The following is a 25,722-nucleotide window of genomic DNA, read 5'->3' as shown; positions in this document are numbered from 1 at the left end:
AAGCCAGAATAAGGTGGTTGGGAGAGGGGACAGAGTATAAGCTAGAAGGTGATAGGTGAAGCCAGGTGGGTGGGGGAGGGGAGAAGCAAGCTGAGACGTGATAAATGATATTAGGTGTCATTAGAACTTATGTCTGGCTATTGCCTGACCTTTCCCAATTAGACTGTAGCCCCTAGATGCTTGTGAGAAGGACTTTGTATATTTGACTAGTCTGTGGCATTGCTGAGTTCAAATTTGATTCTCAGGTCAACTAGTCTAGTTGTTTTTTTGTTTTTTTTTCTGTTTCAGTGAAGATAATGGTGCAGCTAAGTTATTTTAGAGGGCTTATACCACATTGTTGGGTTTGGACTCATGTATAGGACTGACTGGACAAAGATGGTAAATTTGAAAAATAAATAGATTTTTACAATAATCTGGCAGTTATTTTGGCCATCCTTATGAATGATTAGCTTTCTTTTAAATGCCAGATTATTAAGTGAATTTAAATGTAGGATTTCAGTTTTGGTTTGGACTGTTAATCCAGGCCTCTAAACTTAATGACCAAATGCTCTTGTCACTATTACAGCCATGATCAGACAGTCTGACTTAGCCATTGAATTGTAAGACCTTCTCATTCAGTGTTTCTCTTGGCAGACAAAGAATTTTACGAGTTTGTGTTCAGAGTTTCAGAAAATGTAGCTGTCCAGAAATGACTTTCACTCAGCTGTGAAGGTCCCCCTGTGTGGTTCCAACTTCTAAATTAATCTGTCTTTGGGTATAAGATGCCCTTGTGTGCAATTTCACACAAAAGAATAAATGAGTAGATTAATCCAAGGTCACTAATTCTACATGATCTGTGAAACAAACTGAAATAAATTTCTTTGTAAGTCAAACTGCATTCAAAACTCCAGTCAAAACAAATTTTATTTTTGAAATTAGGCCTTCTCCTTCAAATAATGCAAGAAGTTTCTATACCTGCAATAACTCTGCCACACCTTCTGACACAGCAGCTTAATAGTGGAACAGAGAGAGAGATATGAAATTCATCCATTGCTTCAGAGCCACTCCCTGTATTCCAACAATATGATTCTATTGCAATCCACCCACAAACATTTTGTTTACTGTGCACATTCTCTTTTTAATTTTGAGATTGAGATAAAATGTCTAATGATTAACTAGCAACACAATTAAATTTAAGTGGGTATGTTTGTCTTAATCTAATCTATGATTGTGTGCCACATGCCCACTTACTAAACCTTGCATGGTCTTTGGAACACCTGATAAATAGCATTATTAGCTGGTTATTCTATTTTGACTGGCTTATAGTGAATTTACTGCAAAATATCTGATATACAATAAGAAACACATGATCCAAAGAGCAAGATCTTTTTGTTCTTTGATATTTTCAATGTTTTAATCTTGTGAAAATATATAAATATATTAAGTTCAGACTATAGTTGACTAAAATAGTTTATGCTCTTGTCATTATTTGCAGAAAACTTGATCATAGTGATTTGTAATTTTAATTCCACTGTAAACAAAATTATTTTAAACAGATGAAGCTTGAATTTAAGTAAAATATCTTGAGAATTTTTGGACATCCTGTCTTGTTCAGCTGTCCAATTGCATTAATATTGGCTGAATTGTAAGGTTATCAGAGTATTTCTTGCTTCACTGGGTAAAGTTAGTCTAGTTTTGGTTATGCAACCACTTCCTGATTGACAATACTGCAAATCATTAATAATTATAACATTCCCAATTCATAGAGACTTTTAATTTATTGGGCAGAAGATAGAAAAGCCTGAAAGCACATACCACTAGGCTCAAGGGCAACCTCTATCCAGCTGTAATCAAACTCTTGAATGAACCTATTGTATGATAAAATGGACATTTAACCTTAAAATTTACCCCATTATGATCTTGCACTTTATTGTTCTTCTGTACTTTTATCTGTGACTTTTACACTTTACTCTACTTTGTTATTGCTTCACCTTGTTCTACCTCAATGTGCTGCAAAATGATTTGATCTGTCTGAACAGTATGTGAGATACCCTTGGGGTTTTTTCCCACCTCCTTGACTTAACTCCAAATAGCTTTTGTAGGAGGCATTACCCGAGGTTCACAAACCTTTTCCAACCTAGATTGTGATTGATTAAATCGGGGGTCGGCAACCTGCGGCTCCCGAGCCATTTGTGGCTCTTTCACCTCTGTGCTGCGGCTCCCTGTGGCTTTGGGAAATAATTGGTCAGTATTTAATTAAAATGTATTTTATGTTAGTTTGTTAGCTTTTGAAATGTAATTATGGTGATCTTGTACAACCTAAGTGTAGCAACACATTTCCTGCCACATCCGAAACGGCTCACAATTAGCCAGCATTCCGGCTAAGGGAGATAGCCTACGGGGGTTTGTGAGTACGCGTCTTTTGCAGCATCTGCGTCCATGGGGGCTGGGTTGAGGGAGGCTTAAAAGCAAGGCTGTTTAGTTCGAATAAAGCTATCTTTGACTGCAGTTTACTGACACCGCTACAACGTGTTTTTATCGCTTGCTGTCCAGACGGAAGGTGCTGAAACGCTTTGTCGCGTGTCTGGAAGAAGTGAAAACTTTCCTGGGCAGCAAAGGGCTCACCTTTCCTGAGCTGGAACAGCCAGAGTGGCTGGAAAAGCTACACTTCATGGTAGACATGACAGCGCACCTGAACACGCTGAACACAGCTCTTCAGGGGAAAGGACGTACAGCCCTGCACATGTTGGAGGATGTTTTGGCATTCGAGCGCAAGTTGACAGTGCTTGCCAGAGATTTACAGAAAGGCACTTTGTCTCACTTCCCCAATTTGAGAGAGTTCAAACAAGGTCACGACATGATAATTTCGGAGTATTTACATTCTGCAATCATCGCAATGCAAACATCGTTTGGGAAACGCTTCTGTGAGTTCAGAGAGGAAAAAAACACATTATCCTTCCCGGTCACTCCCTTAAGCATCGATCCTTCCCTACTGAATACGACTGCATTGGCAGGTGTGAGTCAACCTGATCTTGAGATGGAACTGGCCGACATAGCCGACAAAGACATATGGGTGTCCAAGTTTAGACGCTTGACAGCAGACCTTGAAGATGTTGCCCGTCAGAAGGCCGTTCTTGCTCAGAAACACAAATGGAGTGATATTGAAAACCTCACAGATGACAGCTTGCGATCCTGTGTAAAGATGAAGGTGACATCATACAGCCCTGATGTGCAGACGCTGTGCGCTGAGGTCCAGGAGCAGAAATCCCATTAACCAAGTATGATAAATATTTTAATTGCGTATTATTTTACTTATATTCATATTTTTTCATTGTTCAGTGAAATAGTCCTTTCATTTTTCAGGATGACAGCTGGCTGACGTTATTTTTGGTTTGCTGCTGGCGGAAAATTTAAGTTCGGCGTTTTTCATAAATACAAGAAGGACTCAAATAGACATTGAATATTTTACTTAAAAGTAACTTTCAACCCAACGTCTTTTTTTCGGAGTTCAAAATGTTTTTGTTGCATGCAGAAATGTAATTTCGTTTTCTCTGCAGGAGTTCATCAATTTCATAAATGCAACACATTATAGTTTGTTTATACATAGCATAAAGGCAAAAAAAACGTTGTATGCAGTGTTATTTCATTTTAAATGTCAAACGGGTTTTGCGGCTCCCAGTGTTTTCTTTTCTGTGGGAAACGGGTCCAAGTGGCTCTTTCAGTGGTAAAGGTTGCTGACCCCTGGATTAAATGGTGTACTCAGTATGGCTGAGAAGAAGTACAATTGTTTGTGTGTTATTAGTTTAGGGAGGTTATGCGGGTCCATTGTTGTGATGTAGATGAAGATCAGACCACATTTTATGAGTAACTAATACAGAAAACCAGGTAATTGCAAAGGATTTACAAACTTTTTCTCGCCGTTGTATGTGTGACAATAATAAACCAAAGGTAATAACAATAAAATGTATCTGCATTGTTATTATTGCAGAGCAAGACGTCTGAAGCACTTGCAAAGCTCATGTCATTGCAGGCAACTGAGGCAACAATAGTGAAGATAAACGATCATCATTCCATTTTAAGGTGTGTGCGCATTTCCAAAAAATTGTGTAGATCATGTACTTAAATATTCCACACAATATAAAGCTGTGCATTTATATTTACCCGTGATCATTGTGAACTATTTTCCTTGTTTTGTGTGGCAGCACTATAGTTTACCAGTTAGCACAGTACTTTAATGACCCAGCTATCAGCACACCAGTTCAATTTCTATCAGTGTCTGTAAACAGTTTGTACATTCTCCCCGTAATTGTATGTGTTTCCTCCTGGTTCTTCAAATTCTTCCCACATTCCAGCTTGGGATTTAATAAGTTGTGGGCATGCCACATTGACACTGGAAGTGTGGTGACACTGGGCTGCCATAACACATCGTCAGACATGCAAATTACACATTTCACTGTATGCTTCGATGTCTCTGTGACAGTTAAAACTAAACTTGAACCTTAATCTTGCTATGTTTGAACAAATTGTAATAGCTACCATTTTTTTTCCATGATGATTCTGTAGTGAAGAGCAGGTTGATGTGGAATTGGTGCAGCGAGGAGACATTGTAAAGGTGGTCCCGGGAGGCAAATTCCCTGTGGATGGTAAAGTAATTGAGGGGCATTCGATGGCTGATGAATCTCTGATCACTGGTAAGTCTGACATCGGTGGTGGGGAAAATGCTAGAGTCAGTTATCAAAGATGTGATAACAGCACATTTGGAAAGAGGTGAAGTTATCGGACGAAGTCAGCATGGATTTGTGAAAGGAAAAACATGTCTGACGAATCTTATAGAATTTTTTGAAGATGTAACTAGTAGAGTGGATAGGGTAGAGCCAGTGGATGTAGTATATTTAGATTTTCAAAAGGCTTTTGACAAGGTCCCACAGAGGAGATTAGTGTGCAAACTTAAAGCACATGGTATTGGGGGTATGGTATTGATGTGGATAGAGAATTGGTTAGCAGACAGGAAGCAAAGAGTGGGAGTGAACGGGACCTTTTCAGAATGGCAGGCAGTGACTAGTGGGGTACCGCAAGGCTCAGTGCTGGGACCCCAGTTGTTTACAATATATATTAATGATTTAGACGAGGGAATTAAATGCAGCATCTCCAAGTTTGCGGATGACACGAAGCTGGGTGGTGATGTTAGCTGTGAGGAGGATGCCAAGAAGATGCAGGGTGACTTGGATAGGTTAGGTGAGTGGGCAAATTCATGGCAGATGCAATTTAATGTGGATAAATGTGAGGTTATCCACTTTGGTTACAAGAACAGGAAAACAGATTATCATCTGAACGGTGGCCGATTAGGAAAAGGGGAGATGCAACGAGACCTGGGTGTCATTGTACACCAGTCATTGAAGGTGGGCATGCAGGTACAGCAGGCAGTGAAAAAGGCAAATGTTATGTTGGCATTCATAGCAAAAGGATTTGAGTACAGGAGCAGGGAGGTTCTAGTGCAGTTGTACCAGGCCTTGGTGAGACCGCACCTAGAATGTTATGTGCAGTTTTGGTCCCCTAATCTGAGGAAAGACATTCTTGCCATAGAGGGAGTTCAGAGAATGTTCACCAGGTTGATTCCTGGGATGGCAGGACTTTCATATGAAGAAAGACTGGATCGACTAGGCTCACATTCACTGGAATTTAGAAGATTGAGGGGGGATCTCATTGAAACGTAAAAAATTCTAAAGGGATTGGACAGGCTAGATACAGGAAGATTGTTTCCGATGTTGGGGAAGTCCAGAATGAGGGGTCACAGTTTAAGGATAAAGGGGAATCCTTTTAGGACCGAGATGAGGAAAAAAATTCTTCACACAGAGTGGTGAATCTGTGGAATTCTCTGCCACAGGAAACAGTTGAGGCCGGTTCATTGGCTATATTTAAGAGGAAGTTAGATATGGTCCTTGTGGCTAAAGGGATTGGGAGGTATGGAGAGAAAGCAGGTACAGGGTTCTGAGTTGGATGATCAGCCATGATCATACTGAATGGCGGTGCAGGCTCGAAGGGCCGAATGGCCTACTCCTGCACCTATTTGCTATGTTTCTAAGTAAGAAAACTTACTTGGAGTTTGTCAATTAGACATGAAATATAGAAATATTTAAGTATTTAGAGTGTAAAGGTAGAATGATTAGTAACAGCTCAAAATAGGTTTTTTAAAAGTTTTGTACTTACGTTCAACAATGACTGAGGAAGTCAGCAGGTGATCTTAGGAGCATTTCTTCCCCTAAAAGGACCTGCTTTTCTTGAAGATCTAGACCTGTTCTCATTTTCTCAGCATTGAGTCCCATGGTGGGATTGAAAATCTATAGAGTTATAGAACACTACAGCATTGAAACAGGCCTTTCATCTCATTCAGCCCATGCTGAACTGTTATTCTGCCTCATCCCATTCATCCACACCTGGACATAGTCTTCCTGTCCATATACTTACCCAAGCTCCTCTTAAATGCTGATGAGCAATATTGATGTGGTATTGTAAATAGAGCCCATGTTAAATGGTCACTCGTCCTCCATCAATGTCAGCAAGTCTATAGTATTTACAAACAGAATTAAACTACGTTTCACAAATAATTAATACTTTTCATTTCCTTCAATTTGTTTTGTGTTCAGAATTTTAACTTTATTGAATTTCTGTAGGAAGTCAGGTGGAATAGAAAGAACTAAAGTCAAATCCATCTTTAGTCTTTCTATTGTAGAACTGGTGTACTTGTCCCATTTTGATTAGAAGTTAGCAAATCAACAGAGAATCATTAAGACAAAATAGAGAAATTAATCTCTGTTAATCATGCAACGGTACATACTTCATACCTCTTATAAGCTATTTATTAAATTCTGTTAACTGAAATACACTAACTGCCATATTGATCTGAAACTTAGTAAAACAAAGTTATAATCTGTTCTTCCTGGATAGGGTACTGTCGGATATGGCTTTCACTGAAAATTTGTAGAGTTAGTTGTTGTTATATGGGGATCTTTAAATAAGGCTATTGAATTTGGTATTTGGCAATCTGAGTGTTTGTAGTACTAATATTTCATTTTGGTCTCACTTTGGTTTTCTGTTGTTACTAGGTGAAGCAATGCCAGTTACTAAGAAGTTGGGAAGCAGTGTCATTGCAGGTTCTATCAATCAGCATGGGTCTTTACTGATTGAAGCTACTCATGTTGGGTCAGAAACTACCCTCTCCCAAATTGTGAAGCTGGTTGAAGAAGCACAAACCTCCAAGGTATAGAATTGTGCCTGCTTTTTTTTTCTGTATTATTGGAATTGGGAAAAAATGCTAATTATTGTCTGTCGACTCTTTTGTGATTTTGCTTTTCAACTTCTCTTATTGATTATTTTGTCATTTACTGAAATCCATGGTTTTGTTTTGTCCTAACGAGGCAGCATCCTCACATATTAAGGTCAACGTGGAGAAAAATTAAAAAATAGTGGATTCCAATTAATTGGGACACATCAGGACCAGTGCCTTTTGGCCCAATTAAGCAGTTGCCCCAGTTAGCTAAAATTTCATGGAAAAAATTATAAGTAAATTTATTATCAAGGTACATATATGTCATCATATATTACCCTGAGATTCATTGTCTTGCGGGCATACTCAATAAATCCATAGAATAATAACTATAACAGAATCAATTAAGGACTACACCAACTGTGGTGTTCAACCAGTGTGCAAATACAAAAATAAAGAAATAATAATAATCAGTAAATAACCAATAAATAGAGAACATGAGATGAAGTCCTTCATAGTAAGACCATAGGTTGTAGAAACAATTCAGTAATAGAGCAAGTGAAGTTATCCCCTTTAGCTCAATAGCCTGATGTTTGAGGGGTAATAGCCTGGTCGTATGAGTCCTGAAGTTCCTGAATCACCTTCTTGATGGCAGCTGTGAGAAGAGAGCATGTTCTGGGTTGCTGGGGGTCCCTGACGATGAATGCTGCTTTGCTTTGACAGCGTTTCATGTAGAAGTGCTCAGCAGCAGGGAGGGCTTTACTTGTGATGGGCAGGGCTCTATCTGCTACTTTTTTGTAAGATTTTCTGTTCAAGGGCATTGGTGTTTCCATCTGAGGCTGTGATGCAGCCAGTCAGTATACCCTCCACCACATATCTATAGAAGTTTGTCAAAGTTTCAGATGCCATGCTGAATCTTTGCAAACTCTTAAGGAAGTAGAGGTGCTGCCGTGCTTTCTTTGTCACTGCACTTGTGTGCTGGGCCCAGAACAGGTCCTCTTAAACGGAAAGACTGAGAAATTTAAAGTTACTGACCCTTTCTGCCTCTGATTCTACGATGTGGACTGGCTCATGAACCACTGATTCCCTTCTGAAGTTAATAGACAGTGTGACAGACATTGAGTGAGAGGCTGTTGTTATGGCACCATTCAGCCAGATTTTCAGTCTCCCTCCCATATTCTAACTCCTCACCACCTTTGATTTGGCCTATGATAGTGGTGTCGTCAGCAGACTTAATATGATATTGGAGCTGCGCTTAGCCATGCAGTCGTAAGTTTAAAGTGAGTCGTGTAGGGACTAAGCACACAGCCTTGTTGCTGCACCAGTGCTGATGGAGAGTGTGGAGGAGATGTTGCCAATCTGGGATCCAATTGCTCAAGGAGATTTAGTTAAAAAGGTATTTTAAAAAAGACAAACTGCAGTTTAGCTGAATAACAAATTGTGTATTTAAATGAAATTTAAATGTATTTAAGCAAATTAGACTAATCAATGTTACTACAGTACCATAAAACAATGTATTATCAACAGAAGAATTCATCCTGTGTACACTGGATGTGTTCCTTTGATCAACTGTAAGTGAACAAAATCAGCACAGACCACTAGTGTAGAATACGGACTGCCTTTATACAATTCTATCGACGATTGCATCCTCCAAATCTTCACTTTCACTGTAACATTCTAGATGATTCCGAGTACCTTTATCCTTCATAGTTTAGAACTTGTTGAAGTAGTGAAATCTTTCCGTTCTTGTTCTTGGCCGTTTCTGGCATCTTCAGGCCTGAATGCTTGAAATTGCAGTGAGCAAAACAGTTCTGAATTGTCTCAATGCTCAGTTCTCGCCAACCCTCAGTAACAAAAATCACTTGAACCATGGTGTAGTGTTTAATGGCTATGCAAGTGCAGACAACTGACATTAATTAGAAACTGTTCTGCAGCAGTTTCCTGTCTCAACTAAACAACATTGTTAAAGGGAATCCCATCTTCTTTTAATTTGTTTTTGTCCTTTAAGTGTTTTTCCAAATAAGCATGTGCCCTGACTAGCCGAAGGCAAAATGAACTTGTTCATGAATTGACAAAATTCTTAACAAACATTTCCAGTCAGAGTCAATGTAGCACAGCAATCCCCTTCTAGGAATATAGTCCTGAATCCGAATTTTAGCTGAGTGTGTGGCAGAAGCTTTTCTTGCTGTGATGGCTTCCACCCATTTTGAAAATTTGTCCACTATTGCTAACTATTGCTTGCAATATCCTTGACATTTTGGTAAAGTAACGTAGTCCATTTGTGTAAGTAAAATAGAACAGATGGGGCAGGAGTACTTAGTTGAAGGAACTTCTCCGTTTATCCGGGGTTTGTTTTCTGGCATGTCATACATCTCTCAACTGTTTGTCAAGCTTGCATCCTGAACTTTGAATTTTACCACCACTGGGAGAATCTGCTGTCCATCTTTTGCACTCCAAAGTGTCCTATGGAGTATATCTGCTCTGCCAGGTAAGGAAGCAACTCAGCTGGGGCTACCAGTCTGTGACTAGTGCCATATTTCCATATTCCATCGTCATTCAATAACCCACCATTTTCCATCCAGTACCACTTTTCTTCGTCTGAGCACTGATCTTGCATTTCTTGAAAATCTCACATATTTGTCTGTGACAGTGTTTAATTTGGTTTCAGTTATTAGGTTTTCTTCCATTTCTTCGATTTTCTCTACTCCTTCTCTCACTGCCCTTTTTGCAGTTACATCTGCAAATGCATTTCCACAGCTTTCCATCCTGGTCATTTTAGAGTGACCTTTATGTAAAACGTGAGACATTTTCACCAGCTACCTATGAGGATTCAAGCTACACTTCACTTCAGCCCACTTTACAATCAGTGGCAAGACCTCCAAAAAGGGATTCCAACTGGCTGTACTACCTACCCATCTTGTTCGTCATGGGTATGAACCTCCTCCCACCAGCGGCAGCAGCAGACATAAGCTGAGGCCCAGTTTTGGAGCCCAGCATCCGACACCCTGCAATATGGAGGTTCGTGGATGACATCACAGTAACCACTGTAACCCAGGTCCAAGAAAGATGGGTATTGGAAACCCTGGACAATGTAGCTACCAGGGCGAAGATGATCTACAAGGCCAGTAAGTCCAGATGCATGGAGTTAGAAAAGAGCGCAGTTACTAGTAAGTTCGGTCTTCAAGTACAAGGAGAAGTTACTCACCCATAGCGGGCAACCCAGTAAAGTGTCTTGGAAAGTAGTTTAAAACAACAATGACGGACAGCACCAACATCACCGATACTGTAAAGCAGATTGAAGATCAGTAAAACCAGATTCCCTGGTAAATTTGAAACATGGCTGTACCAATATGGTCTTCTACCAGGGCCGTTCTGGCATTTCACAGTGTACAAGTTCCCCATGACCACTGTAGAAGTCAACAAGCACCTGTGGAGGTAGCTGGGGATCCATCCCAAGTTTTTCTTCAGTGGGGTTCTACATAATATCAGGCCAGCTAAAGCTCCCATTGTCATTGATAGTGGAGGAGTTCAAGATGGGAAAGTGTAGAGTTCTGTTAACCCTGAGGGGTTCCAACAACAAGCTAATAAATCAAGCAGGAGTCAACAAGATTATGCCATAAGTTAGCTACTACCTTGGCCATAGACCAGGCAGAGGTTCCTGCATCTGAACGACATCTTCGGCAACCCTAGGACAGCAAGGCAGGCCTTGGCTCTGCACACTTCCAACTACGGGGGAGTGCAAGTGCAAGGGATAGGTGTGACATGGTCCAGGCAGAGGTGCGGAACCGTGAGGACAAAGGGCAGGTATTGAAGGCAATGGAGTTGGAGTCACAGGACACGTGGACGACATGGGCTCTTCCCAAGTGCAAGATCACTTGGGCAGAGCTTTGGAGACTGGCACCCTTTCACATTTCTTTCCTCCTGTAGCCCGTGTATGACACTCCCCCAAACCATCACAGCTGCATACATGGAGGCCAAGAGAGGGGCCAATGGCAAGCTTTGTGGTCAGCGGGGTTCACTGGTGCATATACTGTCAAAATGCAAAACAGTTTTAACACAAGGACATTGATTAGTCTAATTTGCTTAAATTTAGATTTCATTTAAATACACAATTTGTTATTCAGCTAAACTGCAGTTTGTCTTTTTTAAAATACCTTTTTAACTAAATCTCCTTGAGCAATTGGATCCCAGATTGGCAACATCTCCTCCACACTCTCCATCAGCACTGGTGCAGCAACAAGGCTGTGTGCTTAGTCCCTACACGACTCACTTTAAACTTACGACTGCATGGCTAAGCGCAGCTCCAATACCATATTAAGTCTGCTGACGACACCACTATCATAGGCCAAATCAAAGGTGGTGAAGAATTAGAATATAGGAGGGAGACTGAAAATTTGGCTGTATGGTGCCATAACAACAGCCTCTTACTCAATGTCTGTCACACTAAGGAGCTGACTATTAACTTCAGAAGGGAACCATGGACCTTAGTCTTTTTCACATTAAGCTGCAGATGTGGTGAGTGGATAGGCCTCTCTGCCTCATGTGGCGTCCCTCTCTTTCGATGAATATTGGTGATACCACAGGATGATACCATGCTTCTGCATTTACGGGTTTGATTATTTTGTGTATGGACTGTGGACTTATTTTAAAATTATGGTTTTCATTTTCCGTTTTGTTATGCAGGGGAGGGTGTTTGGAGTTTGATGCTAGGTTTTTCTGTGGAGGAGGGGTTGTTTTTTGGATGTCGATGTTCGTGTTCCATTTTGTGCCGGGGAAGGGGATGTTGGCGGTTGATGACCAGGATGCCATTACTTTAAGTATGGGCAGGCAGGGGATGGGTTTGATATCTCTCTCTCTCTCTCTCTCTCTGAAAGACTTCCATGTTCTTTCTTTATTTCGTGGCTATCTGTATCAAGCTTCAAATTCCTTGGTGTCCACATTTCCGAGGATCTCACCTGGTCCCTGAACTCCTCCATCCTGATCAAAAAGGCGCAACAGCGCCTTTATTTCCTGTGGAGCATCAAGAAAGCTCACCTCTGTCCCAGGATACTGACGGACTTTTACCGCTGTACCACTGAGAGCATACACACTGATTGCATCTTAGTGTGGTATGGCAACTGTCCTGTATCGGACCGCAAAACACTCCAGCGTGTGGTGAAAACTGCCCAGCAGATTATTAGCACCCAATTGCCCACCATTGAGAACATCTACCATAAATGCTGCCTGGGCAGGGTGAAAAGCATTATCAAGGATGCATCTCACCCTAACCATGGACTTTTTACTCTCCTCCCATCCAGTAAACACTACAGGAGTCTCTGCTCCCGCACCAGCAAGCACAGGAAGAGCTTCTTCCCTGAGGTTGTGACTCTGCTGAACCTCACATCACAGTGCTAAGCAGTATTGCACCCATATTGTACTGCCTCAGTGCTTTTATATTTGTGTGCTGTAGTACTTACTTTTTATTCGCAGTTATTTTGTAAATAACACTATTCTTTGCATTTCTGGTTAGATGCTAACTGCATTTCATTTGGCTTTGTATCTGTACTCAGGACAATGACAATAAAGTTGAATCTAATCTAATCTAAAGACAAATCTCACATTTGTACATGGATACATGGTCGGTTAATAAATGAATCTTTGGTTACTGTCATCGTCAATTTGCAGTCCATGGACTTCTAAAGGTGTCGCTGTTTCTGGAGACAGTATTCGCTGCCTGTCAATCACGTTGAAATCACAGTTAACACTGACCACTGAAGGTCTGCCCAATGACACGCAGATTTGTCTCATTTCACTTTGCAACTCCGAACACAGCTTTTGAGTACAGACGTAATTGCATCCTGTTTTTAATCCATTCTGTCAATACAAAGATTTGTTTTTTCCTGATTTATTATCCTTTTCCTACCACTCTTTGAGTATAGAACATAGAATAGTACAGCACAGTACAGGCCCTTCAGCCCACAATGTTGTGCCGACCCTTAAACCCTGCCTCCCATATAACCCCCCCATGATATGTGTTTTTCTCTAAATCAGCGCATTTGCGCTTCAGAGTATCAGCACTTTATCTCAGTAAATACGTGCTCTGTTAAAATCACCAAGCTGTCTTTTTAGTTCTCGACCTCATCTTTTTGATTTTGCAGAGTATCACTTCAACTGCACTTGTCAGCAGGTCCTCAGCAGACTTAGTATCGATAACATATTTCTTCCATATTTCTTTACAAACTGTGTCAAGTTTAAATAAGCCCTTAAGATTTCCACTATTTTTTTCTTTCAGCTTTGGCCATTGCATTAGTTTCGATCTTAAGGAGTGCTCTTCACTTTCAGAATTCAGAAATCTCACAAAACTCACAACCTCGTTGTGACTATGCTATCAGGTTGCAACCAAACAAACGTCCATCCAGATCTTAGAACTTCTGTTGACCTCTTGTCCAACAAATCACAACTCCATTGTGAATTCAATATCAGGCTCCAGATTTCCTGTAATTCATACCGACGCCACACTAGTTGTACCACAATGAAAACTCCGCCACAACTGAAATACAGACATCACTCACATAAACTCCCTTTAAACGATGTACTGAAGATATTTATTCTCAGATAGTTAAGGAACATAGGAACGTCTTGCCTCCCAGCTGCACTTTGACTTTCATTTGTCCATTTTTTTCTTCAAAGTAATTGTCCAATGTTCAGGTGCCAAATTGTTAGATCTCTGTTTACTTTCTGATCCGTAGGGTTCTTCCAGGAGTCAAGAAGAACAAGCAGTCTTAATTCCAAGATTTCAGTTGATTTTAAGCAAACTAAATAAAGAGCTGAGAAATAATGCTGAGAGGGGAATTAATGCTAAGGGGTGTAAGACAAAGGAGTAAAGAGAAATAAAAGATGGTGCTTCTAGGGAAAAAAATCACTTTTATAGATAAGGTAAAGACAATTCCTTAGATAGTGATGAATTAATTAATGGTCTATATAATTAAAACAATTACATCATGAGGGTTATGTGCTAATATTTAGCAAATGAGAAAGGTGATTAACTGTTAGTTTATATACTATACTGTTTACTGCCAATAAGTGTGAAAAATACATCAGTTTGTTAAAAAGTATAACTCTTATAAAAAGTATTATTTTAAAAAGTCAGTGGTTTCCAACACCCATTTTATTTTCCAAGCATTTCTAACAATTTTGTCTAGATTCTACCACCTGACTATACACTGGGAGCAATTTACAGTGGCCAATTAATGTACTGGTGTGTATCTTTAGAATGTGGGAAGAGACTGAATCACCTGGAGGAAATCCTTGTAATAACAAGAAGAACTTGCAAACTCCATGCTTAAAGCACCAGAGGTCAGGACTGGAGCTGTGGAACAGTTGCTTTGTCAGCTTCCCAACTCCGCTACCCCACTTTTTTTCTAGGAAGGGGCTAAACAGTTTGGAAGAAGGGATGACTGTCTTTTCAGATAATGATGGAAATTGTAGAAATTTGTTTTTCTATGAATATAGACTTGTATATTATCAGTTGAATTTAATACAGCAAAATTTTGCTGTTTAGAACAAAGCAGCAGGTTTTCAGTATCATGAGGCATTCTTGTGTCATATTTCTAAGCCTCTGATTTGAAAGAATCTTCCTGGGATAATGCTTCTCTTTATAACTTGGTTGAATTCTTGGGCTGAACACACCACCTCACTTTTCCACATTAGATGAAAATAGGCAGAGAGATGCTCCTGTGGATTCTTGTACCAGCAAAATATGGTGTTGAGTCAACTGAAATATGAAATTAATGTTTTATTTGCATGTTAAATTAATTGCTTTAAACAATTCATCAGTTACTCTAAAATTGAAAAATTTGCCTTTTAATACATTTAATTTCTTCTCTCGCATCCTCCAGCAGAAAGTATTGCTGGCATTTGGGATTAGGCCAGGATTCTTATTTCCAACTATGAAAAAAAGGCACAGATGTTGGAAAATGCTTCATGTTATCTTGATGTTTACCTATCAATATAGTCCCATATTTAGGTGTTCCAGTGAAATTAATTTCACTGACAGAAGTTCTTTCCCACCAGCATGAGAAGTGGTAGAATGGCTTTCTCCTTTTTTTCTGTGCCTGCCCCAGATTGCATTAATTTCTAGATGTTTGCTTCTCTAAATGAAAATTACAAGAGAATTCACAATTTGTGGTGTTTCTTTTTCAGGCCCCCATTCAACAGTTTGCAGATAAGCTGAGTGGGTACTTTGTCCCATTCATTGTTGGAGTTTCGGTTCTTGCTTTGATTGCCTGGATTATCATTGGATTTTTCGACTTTGAACTTGTCGAAAAATACTTTCCTGTAAGTATCAGCATCAGCAGAAGAATAAGATGTTTAAAAGGATAGAAGTGGTTTTCTCATAGTGCACATCAGGGTTCAACTAGGCAGTGGGGAAATGTATTGACTGTGATTCTAACTGGCCGGTAATATCAATTGTGGTTCACTGAGTTTCTGGAGGGACTGTGACCACATTTAGTCTCTACAGATGCTTGCAGGTGTATAGTTGGGTGACCTAGTACACAGTGATAGTTTTTCACCAATGTGTCTTTGGTACAGTAACAAGCATGACATTAAATAAAAGTTAATTTGTGAAATTAATTAAATGTAACGCTGAAAAACACGGATAGTAAAGTCAAAAGAGGTGTCCAGGCTGCTAAAACATTTCAAATAACAACCTTTTAACTTACCCCTACTTCAAGGGACTGAATTTTTATACTGGAAAAAGTTAGATTGTTCAATTTTGAACAAACACACGCAAGTCCTATGTTTTTATAGATACATCAATGATATATATTGAAATGACAGCTTAGGAACATTATTATTAAGGTAGGGCGAAGAAACTATTTAATCCCATGATCCTCAATAGCCATTTAGTCAATTTGTGGGTGCTAAATGATCAAATTCCAAGTACTTGCTCTTGGCCTGTATTCAGATTCAGTTTATTGTCATTTAGAAACTACAAATGCAATGCAGTTAAAAAATGAGACAACGTTCCTCCAGAATGATATCACAAAAGCATATGACAAAACAGACTACACTAGAAAATCCACATAACGTTTGGCAATCCCCAATCCAGAGTCCAGAGAGGCTGCTGCGTATTAATATTGCGCTACCATCTTAGCGTGTTCCCTGGAAAGGAGCTCCAAATCCACCAGACAAACAAAAACTAAAGCTACAAGACCTCCAAAAACTAAAGCTACAAGACCTGCACAAAGTTACAACAGTGAAAACAATAGCATAATTGATAAAAAAAAACAGACTATGGGCACAGTAAAAATAGTCCAAAGATGTTGAAGGACTATAAGTTCAAAAGAAATCACCACACAGTTTCCACAAGTCCTCAGGGTCCCGATAAACTTGTCATCCCACGCCGGCGGCAGAAGGGAATACCCCCGCTATGGACTTCCATGGCGCCGCCTGACTCAGCCTCGCAGACACAGCACACACCAAAAGCGACCTGACCACAGCGGACCACGAGTCCGTCGAACCTCCAAGCCAACGACCATCCCCACTGGCACAGCTTCTCCGAGCACCATCCTCTGCCGAGCGTATTAAGACGGCCCCGCCAACGGCCATCAGCAATACAACCCCGAGGACTGGGGGCCTGTTCTTCCCAGCAGTATCAAATGTTTTATGAATTTCATCTACATTGATTATACATAGAAACAGAAATCTAAGATTTAAGGTTGGCAATTGATTGGGAATCATAAATTCTACCACCCTATGTGTGAAGTAGTTCCTAATTTTATACCTAAAGAGCTGACTCTTAATTTTAGACTTTGCTCCCTTACCCTGGATTCCCCAACCACAAGAAATAATCTCTCTGTCTGCTATCAGTTTCCAATATGATGACAGGAGGCTTAGAAGAATGATTTATCACTAATGCTGTGACCTTTTTGTCCAAAAGGAGGAATCCCACCACTAAATGAACTTTCTAGAACATTATAGCTGGATACCGTGATGGTTGTTTTTTTCCCCAGACAGTTGTACCCATCTTTCAAACCAACCTAAATAAATTGCATCCATCTTACATAAAACACAAAATCCAGAAATTGTCGCCAATTTAGTTTTTGTTCTCTTTTACTATTCCGATGAAGGATCTTTGATCTTTATGTAAAGTTATTTAATAAGAAATTAGTGTTTATTAAAATATCATAACTGGAAGGTAAACATTTGGGTTTGTTTTATTGGTGAGGCTGACCTTTTACATGTCGTCATATACCTGGCAATTGTCTATTTACCTTATTATCTTTAGAATGACAAAAATACATTGATAAGACTCCAAGGTATAGACTATGATCAAAGTCAATACATCAACTCTTGTCTTTCCTGTCTCTGTTGGAGGTTTATCTGAGGCTGCTTTGATTGTTGGGTTCATCCTTTCTACTTGTCCCGAGCTTTGAGGTGGTAGAGTACATGAAATCGTTGTTGAATCCCCAACAGCTTGTACATTTCCTCCCTTTCCTTGTGAAATGTGCTCCCTGATTCGAGTCCACCTGGGCTGGGGTTCCCCACCTGGGAGGGTTTCCTGAGCTAAAATCTGTGTCACTATGCTACCAGTACACTCCCTCGTTTGGAAAGCCTGTAACCACGGGTGAAATGGTCCATGATCACTAGACAGTAGCATTTCAGTTGGATGTTTTCCCAGGGCCCCTCTGCCATGTCTAGTTTACGAGCGGCATCTTTATTCCCCCACTGGGGTTATATTGGGCACAAATGATACAGGTCCGACAAAATTTCTCAATGTCCCTTCCTGTCCCTGGCCACCAGCAAGACTGCTGGAGAGTCATGATCGTATTGTAGCAGACGTGGTGCATCGCCCCATGATATAACTTCAGCTGCTGCAGCCGCGTGAACTGCATTGTGAACTCTGGAGTCGTTCATCTCCACTTACCCTGACTTGTCTGTGTAATTTCTCCCTTTCCTGAATCCATTATGGCATCTGCCTCATTGCTTTGACAAACCCAGAAATGAACTGGGAGATGCATTCAACTGATTTCAAACACTTGAGCACTTTCTCCGTCTCAGATTTAAAATTGGCCATTGATGAACATTTCCATTCCCAGAACGCATTTATACATGTGCAGGTGGATCTCAAAGTGTTTCCTAACTTCATTTTTGAAATGTTCAGCTCTAATCTTTTGGACAGAACTACAGTTCATGGTGTCATAGTAAGCTATATGCAATTTAAGAGCGAAATGAAAAGTTCATCAAAAGGGTGGTGGATTTTTGGAATTTTCTACCTTTGTGACCAGAGGTTCACTTGATAACATCAGTCAAAATGAGATTTATAGATACTTAGATATCAGAGAAGTGAAGGTATATTGGTAAAGCGCAGGAAAATGATAATTGTCATCAAAGATTAGCTGTGATCCTGTTGAAGGTGAGCAAGCCCAAGAGGACAAATGGCCTACTTCTGCTCTTATTTCTTTTGCTTTTATTCAAGATCTTAAATTCAGTTTCTTTTGTAAAATTCAGGATTTTTAAAAATTTGATTTAAATTCAGATTCTTAAGTTTTTCTAAATTCATCTTTTTTAAAATTCAATTTTTTAGGCAACTTTTTAAAATTCAGGTTGTTTATAATTCAGGCCATTTTTAATCTAGTTTATTTTTAATCCAGGCTGTTTTTAAGAAAAATCCAGGTTATTTATTTATTTATCTAGCTACCTATCTATTTATTTTTATTGTGACCATAATTTTTTTTTTTGTCCTACTGCCTCCATAGTACAGTAAATTTCATGACATATGCCATTGATAATAAACCAGATTTTGATTCATACATTCTAATCTGGACTGAATTTTTTTTGTTGCTTTATTTCATGCATAGGGTTACAACAAAAGCTTGGCTCAATCTGAGGTGATCATACGCTTTGCATTCCAAGCCTCTATCACTGTACTTTGCATCGCATGCCCCTGTGCGTTGGGATTGGCGACCCCCACTGCAGTAATGGTGGGGACTGGAGTAGGTGCACAGAATGGGATCCTGATTAAAGGAGGGGAGCCACTGGAGATGGCACACAAGGTAGGTGCAGTAACTGGCTGACAAGTCCTTGCAATTCTCGTTCATACTATAACTGTTGAACTCTGTGATTCTGATATTTTCTGCTATTTGCTAACATGTTTGGTCAGATGAAATAAGTGTCCCATGAATTTCACTTGTTCATTTTCATAATCAACAATTGATTAATAAGAGTAAATGAGGTACAGGTGTAAAGCTGTTTTTTAATATGCAGAACGATTTGCCAAATTCTTGTGCAATGCATCCAGTTTGTGAAACTTGAACTTCCTTGAAATATGTTTTGAAAACTAACGCACATTTTTTAATAATGGAGAAGATGCGTTTTCTTGGAACCCTTTATGTCCCTTCCAAGGTATCAAGATTTTTACATCCAACAGAAATACTTTTTGAAGGTTGATCACATTAACACAGGAAAAAAGATCAGCAATCTGCTCGAAGTGTTTATTGAAGGGTAACATTAGCGAGAACAAGGATAACTGTTTCCATAAGAAATATTTCCATAGAACCTTTTGCATTGATTTGATAGTGGATATAGAGGATTGTTTCATCTGTTGCTGTCCTCTCTTGATAATACATTGGAAAGTCTGTCTGAATTTTTATGCTCCTTCGAGTAGACGGGGTCTCTAACCAGAATCTAATAAAACTCAACAGAGGTATTCTTGCTTCATTTTTAAAAATACCATTCCATTGTTGGTTTGTAATGATTTGATGCTTGATTTCATGCATAGAGTAAATTCAGTTCATTTATAAAAAAATGTCCTCAGTGTCTCAAAAGGGAAAATCCGTACTTAAAAATTAGGAGCAGGTCATAGTTGCTCAAGCCAATGCCAACATTCAACATTCTTGAGCAAATCTTGACTCACTTCCTTCCCTTAATATCCAGAAATCTACTTGACTAAATGGTGATTAAGCCATCATAGCCCTTTTAGGGAAGAGAAATTTCTCCTGATCTCAGTCCTAAATGTCTATCTCTCATTCTGAAACACCTCTAATTCCCCCATGTATAACATACCTCACTATAACAACCGTGGTTCCCGTTTGGTATCCAGGAAATAACCCAACACCGCTTCCAATTTTTTTTCTCCCATTTTCTGTATCTTGGCTTTATCCCAACTGGTTATAATTCTTTATCATATTCTCAGAATCAGAGTCAGGTTTATTATCACTGGCATGTATCGTGAAATTTGTTAACTTAGCAGCAGCAGGCCTTGTCATGTTAATTTCTCCCCACTGTACTGATTGCATTAACCTCTTTGTTCTGTTAATAGTAGTTTGCTGTATCAATTTGTAGGCTAGTTTAGAATTGATATTTTGGCCAGCTCCATTGTTTTTGCAAAATCAAGATCAGATTCTTGGATTGGGTATTCTGAAATTCCATTCAGTTATGTGGATTGTTTTGTGTGTTGATGTTAATGTTTCATCCAATTAATAAGACTTCTATTTTTATCCAGATTAACACAGTAGTTTTTGATAAAACTGGAACAATCACTCATGGAACTCCCAGAGTAATGAACTTGAAGATGCTGACAGAAAGTAGCTACATATCTGAAATGAAGCTTTTGGCCATCATTGGCACAGCAGAAACGAACAGTGAGCATCCTTTGGGTGTAGCAGTAACCAAATACTGTAAACAGGTATGATCATTCCTTCTAATTTATTTTCAAATGATCAGTAAAATTGCTATTTATTTTTTAATCAAAAACAATCAGCGTAAGCTATCAATGGCATTACAGGGCTGGATTTTATTTATTTATTGATCATAGGGAACAAAGACATGGCAGACCAATTGAATACAATTGGTTCTGTCTTTGGTTCTGTCTTCATTAAGGAGGACATAAATAATCTTCCGGAAATAGTAAGGGACTGAGGGTCTAGTGAGATGGAGGAACTGAGAGAAATACATGTTAGTAGGGAAGTGGTGTTAGGTAAATTAAAGGGATTAAAGGCAGATAAATCCCCAGGGCCAGATGGTCTGCATCCCAGAGTGCTTAAGGAAGTAGCCCAAGAAATAGTGGATGCATTAGTGATAATTTTTCAAAACTCCTTAGATTTTGGATTAGTTCCTGAGGATTGGAGGGTGGCTAATATAACCCCACTTTTTAAAAAAGGAGGGAGAGAAAAACTGGGGAATTATAAACCGGTGAGTCTGACATCGGTGGTGGGGAAAATGCTAGAGTCGGTTATCAAAGATGTGATAACAGCACATTTGGAAAGAGGTGAAATCATCGGACAAAGTCAGCATGGATTTGTGAAAGGAAAATCATGTCTGATGAATCTTACAGAATTTTTTGAAGATGTAACTAGTAGAGTGGATAAAGGAGAGCCAGTGGATGTGGTATATTTAGATTTTCAAAAGGCTTTTGACAAGGTCCCACACAGGAGATTAGTGTGCAAACTTAAAACACACGGTATTGGGGGTATGGTATTGATGTGGATAGAGGATTGGTTGGCAGACAGGAAGCAAAGAGTGGGAGTAAACGGGACCTTTTCAGAATGGCAGGCAGTGACTAGCAAGGCTCAGTGCTGGGACCCCAGTTGTTTACAATATATATTAATGATTTAGACGAGGGAATTAAATGCAGCATCTCCAAGTTTGCGGATGACACGAAGCTGGGCGGCGGTGTTAGCTGTGAGGAGGATGCTAAGAGGATGCAGGGTGACTTGGATAGGTTAGGTGAGTGGGCAAATTCATGGCAGATACAGTTTAATGTGGATAAATGTGAGGTTATCCACTTTGGTTGCAAGAACAGGAGAACAGATTATTATCTGAATGGTGGCCAATTAGGAAAAGGGGAGGTGCAACGAAACCTGGGTGTCATTGTACACCAGTCATTGAAGGTGGGCATGCAGGTACAGCAGGCGGTGAAAAAGGCAAATGGTATGTTGACATTCATAGCAAAAGGATTTGAGTACAGGAGCAGGGAGGTTCTACTGCAGTTGTATAAGGCCTTGGTGATACCGCACCTAGAGTATTATGTGCAGTTTTGGTCCCCTAATCTGAGGAAAGACATTCTTGCCATTGAGGGAGTACAAAGAAGGTTCACCAGATTGATTCATGGGATGGCAGGACTTTCATATGAAGAAAGACTGGATCGACTAGGCTTATACTCACTAGAATTTAGAAGATTGAGGGGGGGATCTTATTGAAACGTATAAAATTCTAAAGGGATTGGACAGGCTAGATGCAGGAAGATTGTTTCCGATGTTGGGGAAGTCCAGAACGAGGGGTCACAGTTTAAGGATAAAGGGGAAGCCTTTTAGGACCGAGATGAGGAAAAACTTCTTCACACAGAGAGTGGTAAATCTGTGGAATTCTCTGCCACAGGAAACAGTTGAGGCCAGTTCATTGACTATATTTAAGAGGAAGTTAGATATGGTCCTTGTGGCTAAAGGGATCGGGGGCTATGGAGAAAAAGCAGGTACAGGGTTCTGAGTTGGATGATCAGCCATGATCATACTGAATGGCGGTGCAGTCTCGAAGGGCCGAGTGGCCTACTCCTGCACCTATTTTCTATGTTTCTATGGTAGAAAAATAAGTTTTAAGCCAGGAATACCTGGAGATGTGTGAGGATGGTGTAGGTGCCAGATAGGGTAGGAGATGAGGATGGGGGTAGAAGCTACGTTTCCTGAAAAAGATCATGTTTCCTGGAATGGAAGATGTCTCTTGAGAGCAGATGCAGGGGAGAGAGTGAAACTGAAAATGGAAATACGGCCCTGAAAGCAATGCTCAATTGCTGGCGCTCCCTCTAGTGATCTTTTATATTTGAACAACTGCAGATCTCTCATGGTGTTGCCAACAATGAACTGGAGAATTTGTTATTTACCATTTTTATTGTATTAGTTTGCTATGCTGCTGAGTTTATTTAACAACTGTCGTGGTTTTTCGTGCCTCACAAATGACCAGGAGCTGCAGAAGATTCTTCAAGAAGGGTTAAACTTTAATTTGCAAATCAAAGCTGAGACAGTCATTGAGCTAGTCGCTGATTGCCCACTGATCCTCTGATTGCCCACCGATCCTCGGACATGGCATTTTTTATAGCAAGATCCTGGTCCAGTTTCACGCGTACGTCCCATTGACTTAATCATGTTCCAATCCACATCTCCCAGCCGTCTCTCACCAACACACCATTGTCTTCTACATTCTTAAGATTTCATTCCCCTACTAAATTGGGTACATGCATAGCAAATAGCAAGTTCAAACTACATAATCTACATCAAGGCTGACTACATAGTTTTGGTTACACAGCAAACAAGTTCAAAGCAAAACATCTCTTAGCTACCTCTCATTACCACACCATTGTCTTCTACATTCAATTGGATACATGCATAGCAAATAGCAAACTTCAAAGCTGACTACATCTCTTAGCTACCTCTCATTAACATATATTAACACACCATTGTCTTCTACATTCCTAGCATTTCATCTTGGGTACATGCATAGCAAACTGACTACATAGTTTTGGTTACACAGCAAATAATACAAGTTTTATACTCCATAATATTTTTATACTCCAATACAACTCAATAGACAGATTTTAATTGGTGGGTATTTGAACAGTCCACAAACTCAACAATTCAGTAACAGCTTCTTCTCCTCTGCCATCTAATTTCCGAATGGACTTTGAACTCGTGAACACTAGCTCACTACTTTTTATTTCTATTTTTGCACTACTTATTTAATTCAACTATTTAATAAATAAATAAATATATATATATATATACTTATTGTAATTCAGTCTTTCCCTCTGTTATTATGTATTGCATTGTATGGCTGCTGCAAAGCCTACAAATTTCACAACGTATGCCAGTGCTATTAAACCTGATTCTGATTCTAAATTGTACACTCAGTAGCCACTTTATTAGGTATCTCACATATCTAATAAATTGTCCACCAAATGTATGTTTGTGGTCTTCTGCTGCTGTAGCTTTATTCACTTCAAGATGCACTCTAATACACACCACTGTTATAATGCATCCTATTTTGAGTTGCGGTCTCCTTCCTGTTTGCATGAACTAGTCTGGCTGTTCTCCTCTGACCTCTCTCATTCACAGGACATTTTCATCCACAGAACTGCCACTCACTGGATGTTTTGATTTTGTTTTTGCACTATTCTCTGTAAACTATATAAATTACTGTTCGTGAAAATCCCAGGAGATCACCAGTTTTTGAGATAATCAGGCCGCCATATCTGACACCAACAATCATTCCATGGTCAAAGTCACTTAGATTAAATTTCTTCCCCATTCTGATGTTTGATCTGAACAACAACTGAACCTCTTGATCACATCTACATGCTTTTATGCATTCAGTTGCTGCCACGATTGGCTGATTAGATATTTGCATTAACGTTCAAGTGTACAGGTATACATATTAACATGACCACTGAGCGTATATGCTCTATTGTTCAACAGCTGATTATAGACATCCGGGTTTTCCCTTCAAAATTTGGCGAACCAGCGAGCATATGTGCTATCCGTTAAAAAGTGAAAAATAGAAAATGTCAGAAATATTCAGCAGGTCATGCACTGTCAGTGGAGAGAGAAACTTGAGTTAATATTTATAGTCAACCTTTTGTCAGACTCGGAAAAGTTGTAAACCAGAAAATTTCAGAGAAGGGGGAGAAGTTAAGAGTACATAGCAGAAGTCTGATTCGGTGGAGACCAAGTAGAAATGTTATCTTAAATTTTTTGTCTTTTGTATGTGAAATAGAACAAGGCAGTGATTTTCACTGGGTGAACGTATTCATGTTTGAGAATACACTACTTTCACAAGGAAATATTTGTACTGGAACTTGGAAACTTTGAAAGTAGTGCTCATTCTTTTGATTTTTGTGCTTTGCCTATGAACTTTATGGATTACATTGCTTCTGTTATATATTCAAGGACTAGTCCATTCCCTTTGCTGAGGTGTACATGTTGTGATCATTTAGCATTGATGAGAATCTGAGTTTGCTCTGTAGAGAACTTTTGAAGATAAGATATTGTAGATACAGTCAAACAGATCGTTGGCTGTACCTTTATTGCTATCTGCTGTTTGTGCAATTACATCAGATTGACTTCAGAGCCATAGTGCAGCACTACCTAGTTTTACATGGCATAACTGAACGTAACTAAACAGTCACACCTTGTTGTGTGTGAGGCTTGAACTTTTCTGTTTTTATTTTTATTCAGTTTGGAGGGTGTACCATGTTTTACTGTTTTTTGTATTCTGCACAATTCGGAATTGTTAGTGATTTAAAGAAAAGTTCAGATTTTGTCCGAATTAACAATATTTTTGTATTTGAGAATGCTTTTTGTTTCTTCCTCCATTTCCGGTGCATTTACTAATCAGGCCACTGACCATGCATCCCCGTAAACATATGGATTGGTGATGTGGTCCATGTGAGCAGTTTGAAATCCAAATGCTAAATTCTTAAAGCAGTATGAATGAAAAAATGTATGTTT

General features: G+C 39.5%; 1 protein-coding gene across 3 annotated transcripts in view; it reads left to right on the top strand.

Annotated features, from left to right (window-relative positions):
• The window catches only part of atp7a (ATPase copper transporting alpha), an 89,876-nt gene that overhangs the window by 42,867 nt on the left and 21,287 nt on the right, over positions 1-25,722 (top strand). For all 3 annotated transcript variants that reach the window (XM_059976908.1, XM_059976907.1, XM_059976909.1), the window contains 6 exons: positions 3,968-4,059; positions 4,543-4,670; positions 7,083-7,237; positions 15,425-15,559; positions 19,087-19,281; positions 20,730-20,912. In XM_059976908.1, coding sequence (XP_059832891.1) covers positions 3,968-4,059; positions 4,543-4,670; positions 7,083-7,237; positions 15,425-15,559; positions 19,087-19,281; positions 20,730-20,912 — 888 coding nt within the window. The remainder of the gene's footprint in view (positions 1-3,967; positions 4,060-4,542; positions 4,671-7,082; positions 7,238-15,424; positions 15,560-19,086; positions 19,282-20,729; positions 20,913-25,722) is intronic.

This window comes from Hypanus sabinus, chromosome 8, assembly GCF_030144855.1.
Source record: "Hypanus sabinus isolate sHypSab1 chromosome 8, sHypSab1.hap1, whole genome shotgun sequence".
Lineage (NCBI taxonomy): Eukaryota > Metazoa > Chordata > Chondrichthyes > Myliobatiformes > Dasyatidae > Hypanus > Hypanus sabinus.
This window is presented reverse-complemented; position numbering and strand designations above follow the sequence as displayed.